The 18233-nt window shown below is 46.7% G+C and overlaps 2 protein-coding genes across 4 annotated transcripts in view; one reads left to right on the forward strand and one right to left on the reverse strand.

Annotated features, from left to right (window-relative positions):
* The window catches only part of LOC127605701 (uncharacterized), a 368389-nt gene that overhangs the window by 335130 nt on the left and 15026 nt on the right, over positions 1 to 18233 (reverse strand). The window lies entirely within an intron of this gene.
* pomgnt1 (protein O-linked mannose N-acetylglucosaminyltransferase 1 (beta 1,2-)) overlaps positions 1 to 18233 on the forward strand; it is a 51958-nt gene that overhangs the window by 829 nt on the left and 32896 nt on the right. For all 3 annotated transcript variants that reach the window (XM_052073404.1, XM_052073407.1, XM_052073408.1), the window contains exons 3-7: positions 642 to 744; positions 810 to 925; positions 1095 to 1160; positions 2114 to 2227; positions 13138 to 13255. In XM_052073404.1, the coding sequence (XP_051929364.1) occupies positions 642 to 744; positions 810 to 925; positions 1095 to 1160; positions 2114 to 2227; positions 13138 to 13255 (517 nt within the window). The remainder of the gene's footprint in view (positions 1 to 641; positions 745 to 809; positions 926 to 1094; positions 1161 to 2113; positions 2228 to 13137; positions 13256 to 18233) is intronic.

Raw genomic sequence — 18233 nt, forward strand, 5'->3', positions numbered from 1 at the left:
TTTTCTCTTCCCAGAATCCACACGAAGAAATGACAGTTTCTAGTTTTTAAAACGTCCCACTTTTCCCCCATTGACTTAAATCTCTCTCTCTCTCTCTCTCTCTCTCTCTCTTGCTCTCACTCTCTCTCTCTCGCTCTCTCTCTCACACATTGGATATTTGCCCGGAATGCAACCCGAGAGAAGGTTTTGGAGCGGACAGAGAAAAGAGATGGCTATTTTTTTTTTTTAAGCACAATATCATCTTGAAGTACATTTACTGTAATTACAGTTTGTACTTCACTTTTTTTGCCACTCTTCTTTCTGGTTATCAGTTTTTCCAAGTATTTTCCCCTATGCTGTTCAAAATAATGTGCAATGGCCATCAGTTAAGCAAGTACATCCATGTAACACTATGCCATCAGCAACGTATTTGACTGCAAATGATAAATCAGACAATTTGTTGCCCCACGGGTTCTTAGTGTAAGAGTAAGTTGATAGTTTTTTTTCCCTCAAAGTTAAACTAGTGTTGATTTTGTGATTTTTAGTTTGATGTCAAAGCATAACCTAATTTCATCATGAGATAATTGTAATTAAAGTCCTAACTAGAAACTTGCAAAACTTATATTTAGGATTATTCAGCTTGTTTAATTTTTCTTTCACAGGCTGGTGCTGTACTGTTTCTAGTGATAACTGTCATAGTCAATATCAAACTCATCTTGGACACGAGAAGAGTTGCTAATGAAGAAGCAGCAGCCCAAGAATATGGTATTGGTCATTTGTACAATTATATACTATTGTTACGGTGTAACTTGTGAATATTTTTCTTTTAGAGGATGTGATGCCCAACATGGAGACACCTCGCAGACCGCCAAATGGGCGCAAGGTTCTTGACATTGAGGTCTACTCTAGCCGGTCCAAAGTCTATGTTGCAGTGGATGGCACGACTGTGAGTGATGCAGCGTGACAAATCGACTAAGGGATAAACAAACATCCATCCATCCATGTTCTATTCCGCTTATTCTATCGAGGGTCGCGGACGTGCTTTTCTCTTAATTATTAATTGTAGTAAGTATTTTTTCTATTACATTTACAAGTGTTTTGCTACTTTCTTGCAGGTATTGGAGGATGATATGCGGGATCAAGGAAGAGGCATCCATGTGATTGTTCTCAACCAGGCAACTGTAAGATTCACCATTTACGAGTCGACAACCAATTTTGACAGATGTAATATATTTGAATTTACACCAAATTGCGTCTTTTTTTTAATTCAGGTACCTCAATACATAAACTAATACTTCCTCTAACCATTCAGGTACCTCAATACATAAAGTAACACTTCCTCTAAGCATCCGACTGATTCTTGCTCAGTTTCGGCTAAATAGGATTGTGTTTTTCTGAGCTAACCAGCAAAATTAAATGGAGGCGGATCCAGTGCTTTTCGTAGTTACGTCATGAATAGGGATTACAGGAATTATTTTCCGCGCCCCCCAAAATAAAAATCTTGTTATGGGTATCGTTGGGACTCGGTTGAAGATGCGATGTGGTGCTTGGAACCTACATGGCCACGGAATCAACAGATTTTAACGTACAGACTTTAGACGTGGAGGTGCAGGCTATCGAATTTGCTTTTATCGCCAAACTTCATCAGTTTCCCTGCAACAAGCAGCTTCTTTGTTCAAGATGCTCGACATACTGTGAATAGTGTGATATATTAAGTTGAAGTACTTTTTTATGTAATTCTGTTGAGGGACTAAGGCAGTGGTAGGGAGGCCCAATACGTCGATCGGATGGACCGGCATCTCGCGGAATGGTCCCAAGTTGATCGTGAGGGGTGTAGAAGGAAAAAAAAAGCACAACACACACAACTAAAAACAAGTCAAAACATTTGTGTCTGTGTGCATGTTATTAATTGTAATTTTTATAATTTTTACAATTGTAATAATTGGACATTTCCCCAGTGTGGGACAAATAAAGGATATCTTAATATGATATATTTTTGTGTGAGTGCACACTGCACCCTGAGCATCCGATCAGTCTCACAATCACAAAAAGTATTGAAAAATAAAATAACATATAAAAGAAGGTCACTTTTCATCGACTGTGGTGCATGACCTACATCTATTTTTCTTCCCAGGGTCATGTGATGGCCAAAAGAATTTTTGACACCTACTCACCCCATGAGGATGAAGCCATGATCCTCTTCCTCAACATGGTGACCCGAGGTCGAGTTCTTATCTTTACCATAAAGGTAATTTACTGGTTGTTATTAGAGTCATTCTCTCTCTCTCTCTCTCTCTCGGGCTCACTTGATCTCTACCCCCCTCACTCCCTCTCCCTCTTCTCTGCCTCCCTCCCTCCCACTGTACCTTGCAGCTGTCTTCGCACATAGACGAACAACCTTTTGTCCTCATTCATATATATATTTTTTAAAAAATCGTCTCACCCCAAGGGTGGTGTCCGTTTCTCATTCAGCTCGAGGGTTCTGCGCAGTATCCTTGCTGTTCCCAGCACTGCACATTTCTGGACTGAGATGTCCAATGTTGTTCCCGGGATCTGTTGCAACCACTCATCTAGTTTGGGGGTCACTGCCCGAGTGCTCCGACCACCACAGGCACGACTGTCACCTTTACCTTCCAGGCTCTCTCCAGCTCCTCTCTGAGCCCTTGATATTTCTCGTGTTCCTTCTTTCTGATGTTTCCATCACTTGGGACCGCTACATCCACCAAGACGGCTTTCCTCTGCCCTTTATCTATGATCACGATATCTGGTTGGTTCGCCATTACCATCTTGTCAGTCTGGATCTGGAAGTCCCACAGAATCTTCGCTCTGTCACTGTCCACCACCTTCGGAGGTATTTCCTATTTTGACCTTGGGGTTTCCAGTCCATACTCCGCACAGATGTTTCGGTAGACTATGCCAGCCACCTGGTTATGGCGTTCCATGTAGGCTTTCCCTGCCAGCGTCTTACACCCTGCAGTTATGTGTTGGATCGTCTCAGGTGCTTCCTTGCACGACCTACACCTTGGGTCTTGTCTGGTGTGGTATATCTGGGCCTCAATGGCTCTGGTGCTCAGGGCCTTCTCCTGAGCAGTCAGGATGAGTGCCTCTGTGCTGTCCTTCAGGCCAGCCCTCTCAAGCCACTGACAGGACTTCTTGAGATCGGCCACTTCAGTTATGGACCGGTGGTACATCCCGTGTAGGGGCTTGTCCTGCCATGATGGTCCCTCTTCCAGCGCCTCATCTTCTGTTCCCCATTCTCTGAGACATTCTCTGAGTACGTCATCCGTTGGAGCCTTCTTGATGTATTCATGGAGCTTGGATGTTTCATCCTGGACAGTGGCTCTCACACTCACTAGTCCCCGGCCTCCTTCCTTTCGGCTTGCGTACAGTCTCAGGGTGATGGATTTGGGATGGACCCTCCATGCATGGTTAGGAGGTTTCGGGTCTTAACGTCCGTAGTCTGAATCTCTTCCTTTGGCCACCTTATTATTCCTGCAGGGTATCTGATCACTGGCAGGGCATAGCTGTTTATTGCCCGGGTTTTATTCTTGCCTTTGAGCTGGCTTCTTAGGACTTGCCTCACTCGCTGGAAGTATTTGGCCGTAGCCGCTTTCCTTGTTGCCAGTTCGAGGTTGCCATTGGCTTGTGGTATACCGAGGTACTTGTAGCTGTCCTCAATGTCTGCTATTGTTCCTTCAGGGAGGGAGACCCCTTCAGTGCAGACTACCTTTCCTCTTTTAGTCACCATCCGACTACATTTCTCAAGCCCAAATGACATCTCGATGTCGCTGCTGTAGATCCTGGTTGTGTGGATCAGGGAGTCTATGTCCCTTTCGCTCTGAGCATACAGCTTTATGTCATCCATGTAGAGGAGGTGACTGATCATAGCTCCATTTCTGAGACGGTATCCATAGCCTGTCTTGGTGATTACTTGGCTTAGGGGGTTCAGTCCGATGCAGAACAGCAGTGGGGAGAGTGCATCACCTTGGTATATGCCGCATTTAATGGACACTTGGGTAATAAGGGTGTGGAAAATAATCGATATTAATACACATCGATGCACATCGATACATCGATGCACACGTGCGCGATGTGAGTGCATCGGCTCATTCACTGGGCACGACGCGATTGACGGGTGAAATCGAGATTCATCACGATGCATTGGTGGGTATCGGTAAAATCCGATTCATGCGCCGTTTTATTCATGTTAAACGTCACCTATCTGCCCTTTCCTAGGCGCAATGAATGCACCATCATTGTTTTGTGTTGAATACTTGCGTCCCATACAGTCCAGTACACAATTAGCGAAACACTATGGAAGTTCGCGCAAGCAGCAGCGAGGAAACTACTGTATTTAATGCTTTCGCAACATTCAGATCTTATGTTTGGAAATTCTACGGCTTTGAAAAGAAAGACGGAAAGATTGATAAAAGCTCCATAATTTGCAAAGAATGTCGCACTACGAAGCCATACAACGCCAGCACAACAAATATTCCGGCCAACTTAAAACGATGGCACCACATCACCGACAAGTTTCCCGACCCCTCCCGCGCCTCCCCGTCCAGTTCCTCGTTGGACACCGGAGAAACTCTTGGCAAACCAGGTCAGGATAAAAAAAAATCGCCTCTTATTTTGGGGGTCCCCTTGCAGCTCACTGTGACTGCGCAAAGAAAAACTATATATGGATGACTCTTTTGGACATTTCATTTTGACACTCAGTGAGAGTGGTCTGTGTACGCTACAATACACACAGCAGCTTTGAGGCTGTGACTGCCACATTGTTTCAATTTTATTTTTTTCTGTCCTATGGAGATGGATATTTCATATAAGACACTCAGTGAGTAGTCCGTTTGTGTTTACACTACAGCAACAGCTGGGAGTCTCAGGTGCCAAGTTGTTTACATTTTCTTTGCACAAAACCCAATTGTGAAAGGGCTTAAATAAGTTGTTTTACACGTTCTGTTTATAAGGAATAAAGCGGTCTACTTTTTGCAATGCCATACTGAATTCCATCTTTTTTTAACTTTTTTTCTTTGCATATTTGCATCATGTTTAATTGCACAATATCACAACAAATTGCACTGTATCGTATCGGATCGCATTGATTTGAACTACCGTATTTTCACGACTATTCGACGCACCATACGGTTGGGCGCAGTCTCATTAATGGGTGACATTTCTGTATTTTACACATATACAGACCGCACTGTACCAATGGGCGCAGTTTTACAGTGGTAAAACATACGCCAGCTTAAACATACGGCATGCATGCACCCACGCTAACACGTTAGCTTGAAGTATACGGTAGCATGCCAAGACATACAGATACAAGCTAAAAACACGTTTTTAAAAAGGCAACGAAAGCAGAACTGAGTTCGGGTGTATTTTCTTTAGCCATCGTACAATGTTCTCACGTTTTTCGATCAGTCATCACCCAGAAATCCATCAAAGTCCTCATCCTCTGTATCAGAAGCAGAGGACTGCACATCCCAGTTGTCATTGAACGCATCACATGCTAAAGTGTGAGTTGCTACGCATTGGCGAGCGGAAAGGAGCAGCAACAGCAAAGTCAACATTTCTCTCATGTGAAGCTTTCCAACATTTGAAAGTAAAGAACAGAGCGAAACATGGTGGCAGTGTGTGTGTGTGTAGAAAGAATTGAACAATTGTGCAAGTACCGTAATCCATCAAAAACGCCGCGTTCCCTCTCGTTGTTGCGTATTGTGGCGTAACTCGCCAAGCGCTGCCTCTCACTCTTTGTAAAGTTGTGTTTGACACCGATCATCCATTGTTCCCATGCCGTTTGCAACTTTACTTTGAACGCCCGGTTGATGCCAATGTTCAGCGGTTGGAGTTCTTGAGTCAAGCCTCCGGGAATAACGGCAAGCTCAGAGTTCATTTGCTTGACTTGGTTTTTCACCGCTGCTGTGAGATGGGCACGCATGCCAAAAGCAAAACCGGTGGCTTTAAGTTTGAACTGAGCTTCGTAGGCGTGTCTCTTTGTCGAATTTATTTTCAGGGGTTCTTAGAAACCAAAACCGGAGTTGTTTTGCAACAATGCACATTGCCACACTCTATACAAGTGTTGGTACTAGCTTGCGGCGTCCCTTTAGCGTCCACTTACACGCCCACCCTTCACCGTGGACAGCTCCCCAGCTTGCCTGTCCTCTCTCTCTCTCTCTCTCCCTCTCCATATATGTATATATACACGCCCACCCTTCCCTGATTGGCCGACTTCTTTCCCGCATGCCTGGCCACAGTCACTTCCGCCTTTCTCTATATAAACGGCGTGTCGGCTGTCAGTCAGATTTTGGAACTCAGCGCGTATAAAGGCCGCTCCGCACCATAAGGCGTCCTGTCCATTTTGGAGAAAATTTAAGACTTTTAATGGCGCCTTATAGTCGTGAAAATACGGTAAATGTGTATCGCGTTGCATCACATCGTGAAGACGGTGAAACGTATCGCATCGTGTCGCCAGAAAATTCCATGTATCGTTTATGTATCGCATCACTGGTAGTGCATCGAGATGTGTATCGAATCGTCCTCAGTGCTGAGATTCACATCCCTATTGGGTAAGTGGCTTGCCATTGGCTTCAAGTGTGGTTTTCCACATCCTCATCGAGTTCGCAACGAAGGCTGTCCAGTTCTTCATATCTGAGACTGCATGTCTGCAAATCTTATGGTAACTGGGTTCTGTTCAGGGAGGTTGCTGTGCTCCTCTCTCAGGGTCACCAGCCATTGTGCACTCCTGTTATGTGCAACCTCCTTCTCCCATATGCCTTTACAGTACCTTTCAGTTTCCAGTCTTGGTGGGTCAGCTCTGTTGTTAGGACCCTGCCACTGAGCGTACACTTTCGCAGGTTGTGTTGCGAACAGCCTGTCTATTCGTCTGGCCTCATTTCCTTTCGTGTACCGCTATATATATATATATATATATATATATACCTGTATATATATATATATATATATATATATATATATATATATATATATATGCACACACGCACACACACACATGGAGCCTGCGTTGTACCTCATCAATCTCAAGTTGTGACAGCAGTTGCCATTTGTGGATGTTGGAACACTGAGCTACTAGTTGTTTCGTGGTCAACCGTGACTGTGGGTTTCGAAGTAACTATTTAGCCCACATTCTCTGCATGTAACCCCTCTGACTAGGGTTGCTTGAGTAGTAGCATTCCAACAGAGCCACGTTATCGCATCTCGCCCATCTTCGCTTTGTTCCAGTAGCCCATTTTTCATCAAGGTGCTCTGGTTCGCCAGCACCTGACGCAGACCTTGTTTGGCCGGGCGACGTCTGAGCCGGCATGTCATTCATTTTATTGTCTCTCATCATTGTATGAGGTAGGCAGTAGCGTGAAGGATCTTGCCCAAGCACCCACACTGGATGGTCTTATGTGCTCATTTTCTTTTTGCCCCAAGCGGGATTCGAACCACCGTCTTCTGTATGCCAAACCGATGCCTTACAAACTGAGCTGATCAGAACTCGAGTGGTGTTTTGTTATTGGACTTCTGCGCTTGTCACGGATTGTCCATAACGAACACCTAGGTTCAAACATAAGGGTGTCCATATGCAGTGCACCACTAACACTGTGTACAGTGGGGATGGGACGCTGCTGACTTCGACTCGGGACGTTGTGAACCGGTGGGCAGAGTACTTCTAAGACCTCCTCAACTCCACCAACATGCCTTCCTTGGAGGAAGCAGGGTCTGAAGACCCTGAGGTGGGCTCTCCAATCTCTGTGGTTGAATCAGAATCAGAATCATCTTTATTGGCCAAGTATGTAGAACACGCAAGGAATTTGTCTCCGGTATAACACGCTGCACTAGTATCATCGTAAACAACAAAATCATTGAACCATTTTAGAGTAACCAGTAGTTTTGTAGTACCATTTTGTGGTGCAAGAAGAGTGACTATGTCAGTGACTGTTTAAGGAGTTAATGGCTAGAGGGAAGAAGCTGTTTAAGTGTCTACTGGATTTGGTGCGCATGGATCTGTAGCGTCTGCCTGAGGGGAGTGGCTGAAAAAGGTGGTGGGCAGGGTGCGGGGGATCCAGGAGGATTTATCGTGCCCTTGTCTTGATTCTTGCAGTGTGCAAGTCCTCAAGAGTGGGTAGGGCGGTGCCAACGATTTTTTCTGCCGTCCTAACTGTCCGTTGAAGTCGGATTTTGTCCTTTTTTGTGGCGGCCCCAAACCAAACCGTGATGGAAGAACACAGGATTGATTCGATGACTGCCGTGTAGAACTGTCGTAGCACCTCCTGTGGCAGGCCATGCTTCCTCAGCAGCCTCAGGAAGTACATCCGCTGCCGGGCCCTTTTCAGGATGGAGATGGTGTTGACTTCCCACTTCATGTCCTGGGAGACTGTGATTCCCAGGAATTTGAAGGTCTCGACGGTTGACACAGGGCAGTTGGATAGTGTGAGGGGCAACTGAGGAGAAGAATGTTTCCTGAAGTCCACGATCATCTCTACAGTCTTGAGCGTGTTCAGCCCGAGGTTGTGTCGGCCGCACCACAGCTCCAGCTGCTCCACTTGTTGGCGGTACGCAGACTCGTCGCCGTCTTTGATGAGACTGATGACCGTGGTGTCGTCTGCGAACTTTATGAGTTTGACAGCTGGATCTGTTGAGGTGCAATCGTTTTTGTAGAGAGAGAAGAGCAGTGGCGAGAGGACACATCCCTGTGGGGCTCCAGTGCTGGTGGTGCGTATTGATGATGTTGTTGCTCCCAGTCTCACCTGTTGTGTCCGTCCCGTCAGGAAGCTGAGGATCCACTGGTAGATCGTAGGGGACACACCGAGGTGGAGTAGTTTGGGGGTGAGGAGTTCCGGGATGATGGTGTTGAACGCAGAGCTGAAATCCACAAACAGAATCCTTGCGTAGGTCCCTGTGCTGTCGAGGTGCTTGAGGATGTAGTGCAGACCTATGTTGACTGCGTCTTCCACAGACCTGTTTGCCCGGTAGGCAAACTGGAGAGGGTCCAGCAGGGGTCCAGTGACGTTCTTTAGGTGGTTCAGCACAAGGCGTTCAAAGGACTTCATGACCACAGACGTCAGGGCGACAGGCCTATAGTCGTTCAGTTCCGATGTTGCCGATTTCTTGGGAACTGGGATGATGGTAGACTGTTTGAAGCAGGATGGGACCTCACACAGCTCCAAGGATCTGTTGAAGATTTGTGTGAAGACCGGAGCTAGTTGGTCAGCGCAGACTTTCAGGCAGGAGGGGGACACTTTGTCGGGCCCCGGAGCTTTCTTGATCTTTTGCTGCTTGAAGAGCCGTCTCACGTCCTGTTCGTGGATCTGTAGTGGAGAAAAAGAGAGTGGGGGGGTAGGTAGAGTGGTTTCTGGTAGAGGTGGGTGTGTGTGGGAAATGGGGGTGTCCTTTTCAAATCAGCAGAAAAACATGTTTAGTTCATTAGCAAGACCTTTATTGTTCACTGTTTGGGGGGATGGCATTCTATAGTTAGTGATTGCTTTCAGGCCATTCCATACAGATGCAGAGTCGTTAGCAGAGAACTGGTTTTTCAGCCTCTCTGCATAGCTTCTCTTTGCGATGTTAATTTCCTTTGTCAATTGGTTTCGGGCATGTTTGTACAGTGCCCGATCTCCACTTCTAAATGCGGCCTCTTTCTCTTTCCTGAGTTGCCTGAGTTTGGGAGTAAACCATGGCTTGTTATTGTTGAAGGAGCGGAACGACTTCGTTGGTACACACATGTCCTCACAGAAACTGATGTATGATGTTACAGTGTCTGTGTATTCATCCAGTGTGCCCGTTGAAGTTTCAAAGACGCCCCAATCAGTGCAGTCTAAGCATTCTTGTAGAGCTAGCTTTGCTTCATCTGTCCATTTTTTCACAGTCTTAACAACCGGTTTAACACATTTGAGTTTCTGTCTGTATGTAGGTATTAAGTGGATTAAATTGTGGTCAGAAAGACCCAATGCTGCACGGGCGACCGATCGGTATGCATTTTTGATTGTTGTATAGCAGTGGTCTAGAATGTTGCCTTCTCTGGTGAAACAGTCGATGTGCTGCTTATATCTGGGAAGTTCACGGTTAAGATGTGCTCTATTAAAATCGCCGAAAATGATCAGGGGTGACTCTGGGTATTTTAGTTCCAGTTTGTTTACTTGTTCGGCTAGCGTTTGTATCGCCGTGTTAGCGTTAGCTTGTGGCGCAATGTAAACACCGACTATTAAAAAGGAGGTGAACTCCCGTGGCGAGTAGAATGGCTTGCAGTTTAAAGACAGCGACTCCAGGTCCAGGCTGCAGTGTGCGTCGAGCTTCGTGACATCAGTGCACCATTCTTCGTTGATATAGAAGCAAATCCCACCACCTTTCGATTTCCCCGATAGCTCCGTGTCGCGGTCGGCTCGGAGAAGGCGGAAGCCGGGTAGATGTAGCGCGGGATCTGGATGGCGGTCACTGAGCCAGGTTTCAGTGAAGCAGAGCGCAGCAGAACGTGCAAATGTTTTGTTGGTCTTTGTGAGGAGAAGATGTTCATCCATCTTGTTTGGCAGAGATCGTAGATTAGCAAGATGGATCGATGGGAGCGGGGTTCGAAATCCGCGCTGCCGGAGCTTGACGAGCACGCCGGCTCGCTTCCCCCTCCTCCGGCGGCGTTTCCATGCTCCGCACAGCGCAGCCGCTCCGCTCGCGATTAGCTCCGAAAAACCTTGTGGATTTTCGTGTGCTGGTGAAAAAAGACCGAGCGTAGACTCCCCAATGCGCAGCAACTTTTCCCTCGTGTAAGTAAGCCGCTCAGGGTCGCCAAAAACAAACGAAAATGACAAAAACAGGGATAATACTAGGGAGCTTGTGACCGAGGCTGCCATACCTGTCGGCGCCTGATGACGACAGGTATGAAGGTTGACAGGTTGAAGTCACCGATGTGGTTAAAAAGCTCTTCGGTGGCAAGGCCCCAGGGGTGGATGAGATCCGCCCAGAGTTCCTCAAGGATCTGGATACTGTGGGGCTGTCCTGGTTGACACGCCTCTGCAGCATCGCGTGGTCATCGGAGAGAGTACCTCTGAATTGGTAGACCGGGGTGGTGGTCCCTCTTTTTAAAAAGGGGGACCGGAGGGTGTGTTCCAACTACAGACGGATCACACTCCTCAGCCTCCCTGGTAAGGTCTATTCAGGGGTGCTGGAGAGGAGGGTCCGTCAGAAAGTTGAGCCTCAGATTGAGGAGGAGCAGTGTGGTTTTCGTCCTGGCCGTGGAACCAGTGGACCAGCTCCACACCCTTAGCAGGGTCCTCGAGCGTATGTGGCAATTCGCCCAACCAGTCTACATGTGTTTTGTGGACTTGGAGAAGGCGTTTGACCGTGTCCCTCGGGGAGTTCTGTGGAGGGTGCTTCATAGGTATGGGGTACCGAACACCCTGATATGGGCTGTTCAGTCACGATACCACCGATGTCAGAGTTTGGTTCGCATTACCGGCAGTAAGTCGGAATCGTTTCCAGTGAGGGTAGGACTCCTCCACGGCTGCCCTTTGTCGCCGATTCTGTTCATAACCTTTATGGACAGAATTTCTAGGCGCAGCCGAAGCGTTTAGGGGGTCCGTTTTGGTGGCCTCAGTATTACATTTCTGCTTTATGCAGATGATGTGGTAATGTTTGCTCCTTCAAGCAGAGCTCTCCAACTCTCACTGGAGCGTTTCGCAGGCGAGTGTGAAGCGGCTGGAATGAAAATCAGCACCTCCAAATCTGAAACAATGGTCCTCAGTCGGAAAAGGGTGGAGTGTCCCCTCCGGGTCGGGGAGGAGATCTTACCCCAAGTGGAGAAGTTTAAGTATCTTGGGGTCTTCTTCACGAATGAGGGCAGAAGATCGACAGGCGGATCGGTGCAGCATCTGCTGTGATGCGGACGTTGTATTGGTCTGTCGTGATAATGAAGGAGCTGAGCCAAAGGGCGAAGCTCTCAATTTACCAGTCGATCTACGTTCCAACCCTCATCTATGGTCACGAGCTATGGGTCGTGACCGAAAGAACGAGATCCCGGATACAAGCGGCCGAAATGAGTTTTCTCCGTAGGGTGTCCAGGCTCTCCCTTAGAGATAGGGTGAGAAACTCGGTCATCCGGGGGGGCTCAGAGTAGAGGCTTCTCCTCCACATCGAGAGGAGCCAGATGAGGTGTCTTCTGCCCTAACCATGCGTTTGAGATGAGAGCACGGCGTAAACAGCAAGCAAAACAATCCTCCAATAAAAACACGAAGATGAGAATCCACCGTTTGGTATTTTTTTGGGAGACTTTCTTGTAAAACTATACACAAATGGAAACAATACAAATGTTTGTATAGCATCTAATGATACATATTAAATGATATTCGACACTCTTGTAGCAGCCCTATTCTCTAATTTATTCAACAAATCTATGGTAAATATCTCCAAAAATTAATTGATGAAATACTTATATAGGACAATAAATAACTTGTACAGCAAAGAGTGGTATATACAACTGTGTAAATGTACTTACGGATTTGGCCTGAATGTGTCAAAAGGAGGAGGATGGAAGTGGATGTTCACACCTCTCCACTGTTTCACTCTTATGAGTTAAAATGGCTAACCCACTGACTTTATGGGCGGTTCTAACTACTTCCACCACTAGAGGCACTGTACTGAACTGTAATACAATACTTCCATCACTGGGGACACTGCACTGCACTGTAATACAATTACTGGGGGCAGAATAAGGTGGCTCGGGCATCGAATTAGGATGCCTCCTGAACGCCTCCCTGGAGAGGTGTTCCGTGCATGTCCCACTGGCAGGAGACCCCGAGGACGACCCAGGCCACGCTGGAGAGACTATGTCACCCAGCTGGCCTGGGAACACCTCGGGATCCGCCAGGAAGAGCTTGAAGAAGTGGCTGGGGAGAGGGAAGTCTGGGCTTCCCTCCTAAAGCTGCTGCCCCGCGACCCGACCCCGGATAAGCGGTGTTAAATGAATGGATGGATGGACGTGTGTGTGTGTGTGTATAGATGTGCATGTATGTATGTGTGTATTTTTATTTTCAGGTGTGTTTTATTCTCGAGAGATTGAGAGATACTTCTCATATTTTAACCCTCACCGAGCTTGATGAAAGAACCAACCAACCTTGATCTTCCTTAATTACCCACTGTTTTATATGTATTATTTGTGTGCAGGACGAGGGATCGTTCCATCTCAAAGATGCTGCCAAAAACCTGCTCAAAAGTCTGGGTAGCCAGGTATCTCTCATTCTGAGCTGGAGAGACATGTGGACTCTTGTGGTGAAGAAAGGAGGTACAACAATGAAAAATGCATGAAATGGAGACAATGTGATCATTCCGATCCAAGGTTTACATAAACAGATTTTTTTTTCTTCGCGATTTTCATGCAAAATTGACCATTGGTTCACCATTCCTTGTTTGCAGTAGCTGGGACCGAGAGTCACTTTTTCATTGGTCGAACCAGCGCAGATTTGATCGAACCCTTTTGTGGGGCTTTACAGCATGACCATAGTTGCTGATGTGTACTTGTCATTCCTTTGTTTTGTATGATGTAAGGCTTGACAGTGACTGAATGTATATTTGTGAAATATTTTACTGTAATTTTGTGTGTCACAACCAATGGTTGACAAAACAGGTCAGTTATTTTATACAGAACTTTAAAAGAAGAAAAAAAGGGAACTACCATGGCAAAAACTTAGAGCATTAGTAAAAAGCAATGAAATATTAGCTGAGTATTGCCAAATAATACCAAAATATTGGTTCGTTATTATTTCAGCTTTTGGGCAATATGGCAGTGAGACCTGGAAGGGTGTGATTGGGAGGAATGGCCTCCCTCGATCAGAACCTTAGATCTTGGACTTGTGTGCTCGTCATGGATTGTCCAAGATGAACACCATGTTCAGACATAAGAGTGTCCATATGTGCACTTGGCACCGGGATGCACTGTTATCGCTACGTGTTAAATACTCCGGGTATGTTAACGTAGGTCAACAGCAAGCTAAACTAATTTATTCATGAGCCCGGAAACTGAGCGTCTTGCTCCTTTATTGCGGTCTTCTTGACGGCGTACAGTGAACAACTGTGACATCAGCTCAATGAAATGTAGTGTGAAACTGGAATGAACACATTTAGAACATGCATTAATATTGTGTACATAAATACAACACAAATCGTTTAACAAAGGACATAAATGCAGCTCCATGTGTGACAAACAACGACAAACAATGCGTTTTCGCAGTACCTTCGCATGCTAATTGGCTTGTTAGCACTGATTTAGCATCGTCGCTACGTCTTTAGCAGTACTCTGAGCTACCGAGTTTCCAATGACAACAATTGAGGGAAAGCGATCTCCGAAACACATTTCTAAATAATGCTAAACACGAGCAGACTTACAGCCATTGCTTTCGAAGGTGAAACGAAAGGAATATGACTCTGGTGGACCAGTTGCAAAGACCACGGTCAGGCTTTCTGTAATGACTCGTCTGATGAAACGCGGTGTCTGCTACCCACAATGCACCGAAATAACTAAATGAATAGTCTAAACAGAATTACTAGTAATGAAATGGCCCGAAACTTTTACTGTGGGCAGAACATTGCCCGTCTGGCATTACTAATGCCACGACAACTATTTTACAGTTTCTTCAATTTCTAGAAGCATGACAACATCCGAGACGGGACGTAAGAATGTCTTTGAGACGCCCTGGGATTATGTCCTTACTTTTACCTCACCACACTTCGACCTTTCTGACCTTTCCGTCGTCGCTTGGGAATGTGGCTTTGATGATAATACATTTTATTTATAAGCGCATTTCAAGACACCCAAGGACACTTTACAATAACAAAAAACACAAAACAATACTTGTTGAGCAGCGGCAGCCAAAACGCACCAGCGTTCACTCAACCCGGAAGTCAGAAAGAAACCACAAGGGATGGAGAGGGGGAGAAAAAAAACACGCTCGAACTACCCTCATTTTGAGGATAATTTGAGTTAGGCAAAAAACTCCTGCACAAGCATATGACAGTTACAACAGGTCACAAGATATAAACAATGAAGACAGTGAAACAAAGGAATGTATGAAGGAGGGGGTCATGGTGGGGGACTAGCTTCCGTGCATACTTTCATCAGGGGAAGGTCGAGATAGCAGATGTTCTTTTGGTAGCAGGCTGCCCAAGAATTTAAGACAGCCTTGAGTCCGTGGCTTATGTCTCTTGAGTGGTGTCGATCAGCCAAATCCGTGATTTCAGTCAATATTTGAGCATTGATTCCAGTTTCTCCAAGTTCTTGACCATCTTGCAGAGATGCTCCAAAATCGCAACAGTTTGTGGTTGAGCACAGTCTGAGTCTGAGTGTTGGACATCCGCACTATGCCATCCTTAGACCGGCAGCCTCTTCACTTCCAATAGAGCCGCTCCCGTCGGTTGAATTTTGCGATAGATCAGGAAACAGCTAACACCAAACAGCAGCATACCTATTATCGGAAGGCCGATAATGTAGATGTCATCCACATCCTCAACGGAGAGTGTTGACAGGCACACCATTCTCCGCTTCCTCTAAGGATGTAGGGTGTACCCAGCAGCAAAAGTCCCCGAGGGGCAAGTAGGCTCCCCACTGCCTGCTCTTCTCATTGAGAAAATTTTGTCAATGGCATCGAGAGACCAGCCAACCAATTCCATGTTTGTTTTTAGGATGAAAATACGACAGGAGGCTCGGAAAAGTCAGACAAAGACAGCACATGGACTGAGTGTGGAGCTTGGAAGGGTGGGGGTGGGGGTGGAGGGACAGGAGCAAAAAGCAAAAGCGTCCGCCTTCGTCGAGAGCCAAGCAAGAAGGCCATTGTCCATTCATTTCTCGGTGCTTGGTTTTGTTTCAACAGCACAATGTCACCTGGCTGGAAGTTCCGACGTGCTGTTTGCCACTTGCGCCTTGATTAGAGGGTGTTTAGACTCCAAAGTTCGTTTGCAAGTGCCTGCACTTGTCTCCACTGCCTTTTGAGCAAGTCTTTTCCACAGAAGTCTCCTGGTGGAAGAGGAACATGTTGCTTTTGGGCCAAGATCGTTGCAGGTCGCAGCGTGTTCGTCACCTGATGCTTATTTGGAATAACAATTGGATTCTTGTATGCTATATTTAATGAAGCATGCTTGAGACGACGACCGACTTTAATGAGTCACTTGTGTAGGGATCGAAGGCTACAATAGGACTACAACGCTATCTGTGGGGTTGGCGCGAGATCTCAGCGGTGACAAAGGGGTCTACCAGGCGATTGTGCGGACCATCCTGCTTTATGGCTGTGAGACCTGGCCTATGAGAGTGGCTGACCAGCACAAGCTAGAAGTATTTGACAACAATTGCCTCCGCCGTATTCTCCGCTGCCGCCGATCGGACCGGGTCCCCACTGCTGACGTTCTTCACTGCCTGCACCTTCGTCCCTTACCAGCGTTTCTCCTGCAACGCCGACTCCGTTGGTTCGGGCATGCGGCACGCCACCAGGACGCAAGTTGATCAGGGATGTTCTCCTTCCTGCTCCTTTGCCAGCCTGGCGCAAGCGGCGTTGTGGACAAGTCAAGACCTGGGCCACCACGATGAAAGAAGACCTCGCATACCTTTCCGGCCCCCAGGTGGTGGGTCTGAGACAGTGGGACCAGGACTGGCTGAAGCTGTCGGTTGACCTGGCACAGGACCGCCGCGCTTGGGCCGCCGTGATCAGGGATGTCGTGCGCGCCAAGGAAGAAGCTGGTTCAACGCGCCCAGGGTGAAGGCCGTTGCAAACAACAACAACAACAACAACACCAGGATTCGCTTGGCCGCATTTTGATGATTGACTCTGTGGTCGTTTCATCAGATTTGCGGCCACATGTCTTGGACTCGCAGGTGGAGAGGGGGGAAGAGCAGTCAACTGATTACCACCTGTCGGTGGTGAGTTTGCTCAGATGGTGCAGGAAGATGCCGGTCCGACCTGGCAGACCCGAACGTACTGTGAGGTTTTGGTGGGAACGTCTGGTAGAATCCCCTGTCAGAAAGAGTTTCAAATCCCGCTTCCTGGGTTTGAAATCCTGGGTTTGAGGTGGTTAAAAAAAAAAAAGTTCCTCAGTGGAAAAGCCTGAGGGTTGTATGAGATTCACCCGGAGTTCCTCAAATTCCTGGATGTTCTAGGGCTGTCCTACAACATTGCAAACCCACTCAGGTATGGGGAGAACTTGTAAACTCCATACAGGAAGGTTATAGCCCGGAATCGAACCCCGTGAGGCAGACGTGCTAATCAGTCGAGTACTGTGCCAACACATCCCCAGTACAGTCAGTGTTGTTTTACTAGTGAGCTCTGTCGTGCCACAGCAATCAGACTTTGTGTTTTAACTCATAGTATCCCACCCGATTTCACTGGAGCAAGCCCTTCAATCCCACCCGTTATACTGGATTTTGACTGATTTGCGAGGCCCACATATTGTTGTGTTCTATTGCAATATCAGCCTGCAGCCTACCCCCCCCCCAAAAAAAAAAGAGAGACCTTCGCTGCATTGTGGCTGTTATATGAGGCAGACGATGTTTGTGCACACAGAGCCCCTTTTGATCGCTGCTTCTTTCAGCAACACCATCTCCTCCCGTGTCATGGTGGAAGATTTTCCTCCTCCTCAGAAATCCTCATGGGTTAATTGTTTTGATTTCTCCATCAATAGTGGTTGAAATGCACTCTCTTCTAAGATCACGGTACTCCACCCGACTTCATGCTACTGCACAACTCCGCCCACACATCCTCCCATTCTTCTTCTGGAGCATGATCCTGGCTGATCCCTTCCACCTGCTGCCATCTGCTGGAGAGTTTTTGAATTATTTACAATGCGGACAAGCCTGATCCGAAGTCAGAGGCTGCATATTTGGCTTTTGCGTCTCTTGCTGTGATTTTTTTTTTTTTTGGCAGATATGCCTGTGAAATATTGAAGTTTTTTTTGTCAAGGTCTTAAATGGGTCTGAGAAAGTCTTTGACTTGAAAAACCTTGCAGGCACCCTTTGAATGGAAAAAAAAAACGTGGTTAAATACTATGTCCGTCTTCCTCAACTGGCGGACAGCGATCCACGACCGGATCGCCGACCTCCTCTGTCCGGGCCCTCTGCAAATTGTATAAAATAATAAATTATAAAGTGATTTTTACGTTATACATTTCGCATTTTTGGACTATTATCTGCGCATTACCACGATCGCTTGTTAAAATTATCTGTTTTATTATTTGCGTGCACGAAGAGATGTATTGCAGAGGACGCAGCAGCGCGACTGTGT

The sequence above is a fragment of the Hippocampus zosterae genome, chromosome 8 (genome assembly GCF_025434085.1).
Source record: "Hippocampus zosterae strain Florida chromosome 8, ASM2543408v3, whole genome shotgun sequence".
Lineage (NCBI taxonomy): Eukaryota > Metazoa > Chordata > Actinopteri > Syngnathiformes > Syngnathidae > Hippocampus > Hippocampus zosterae.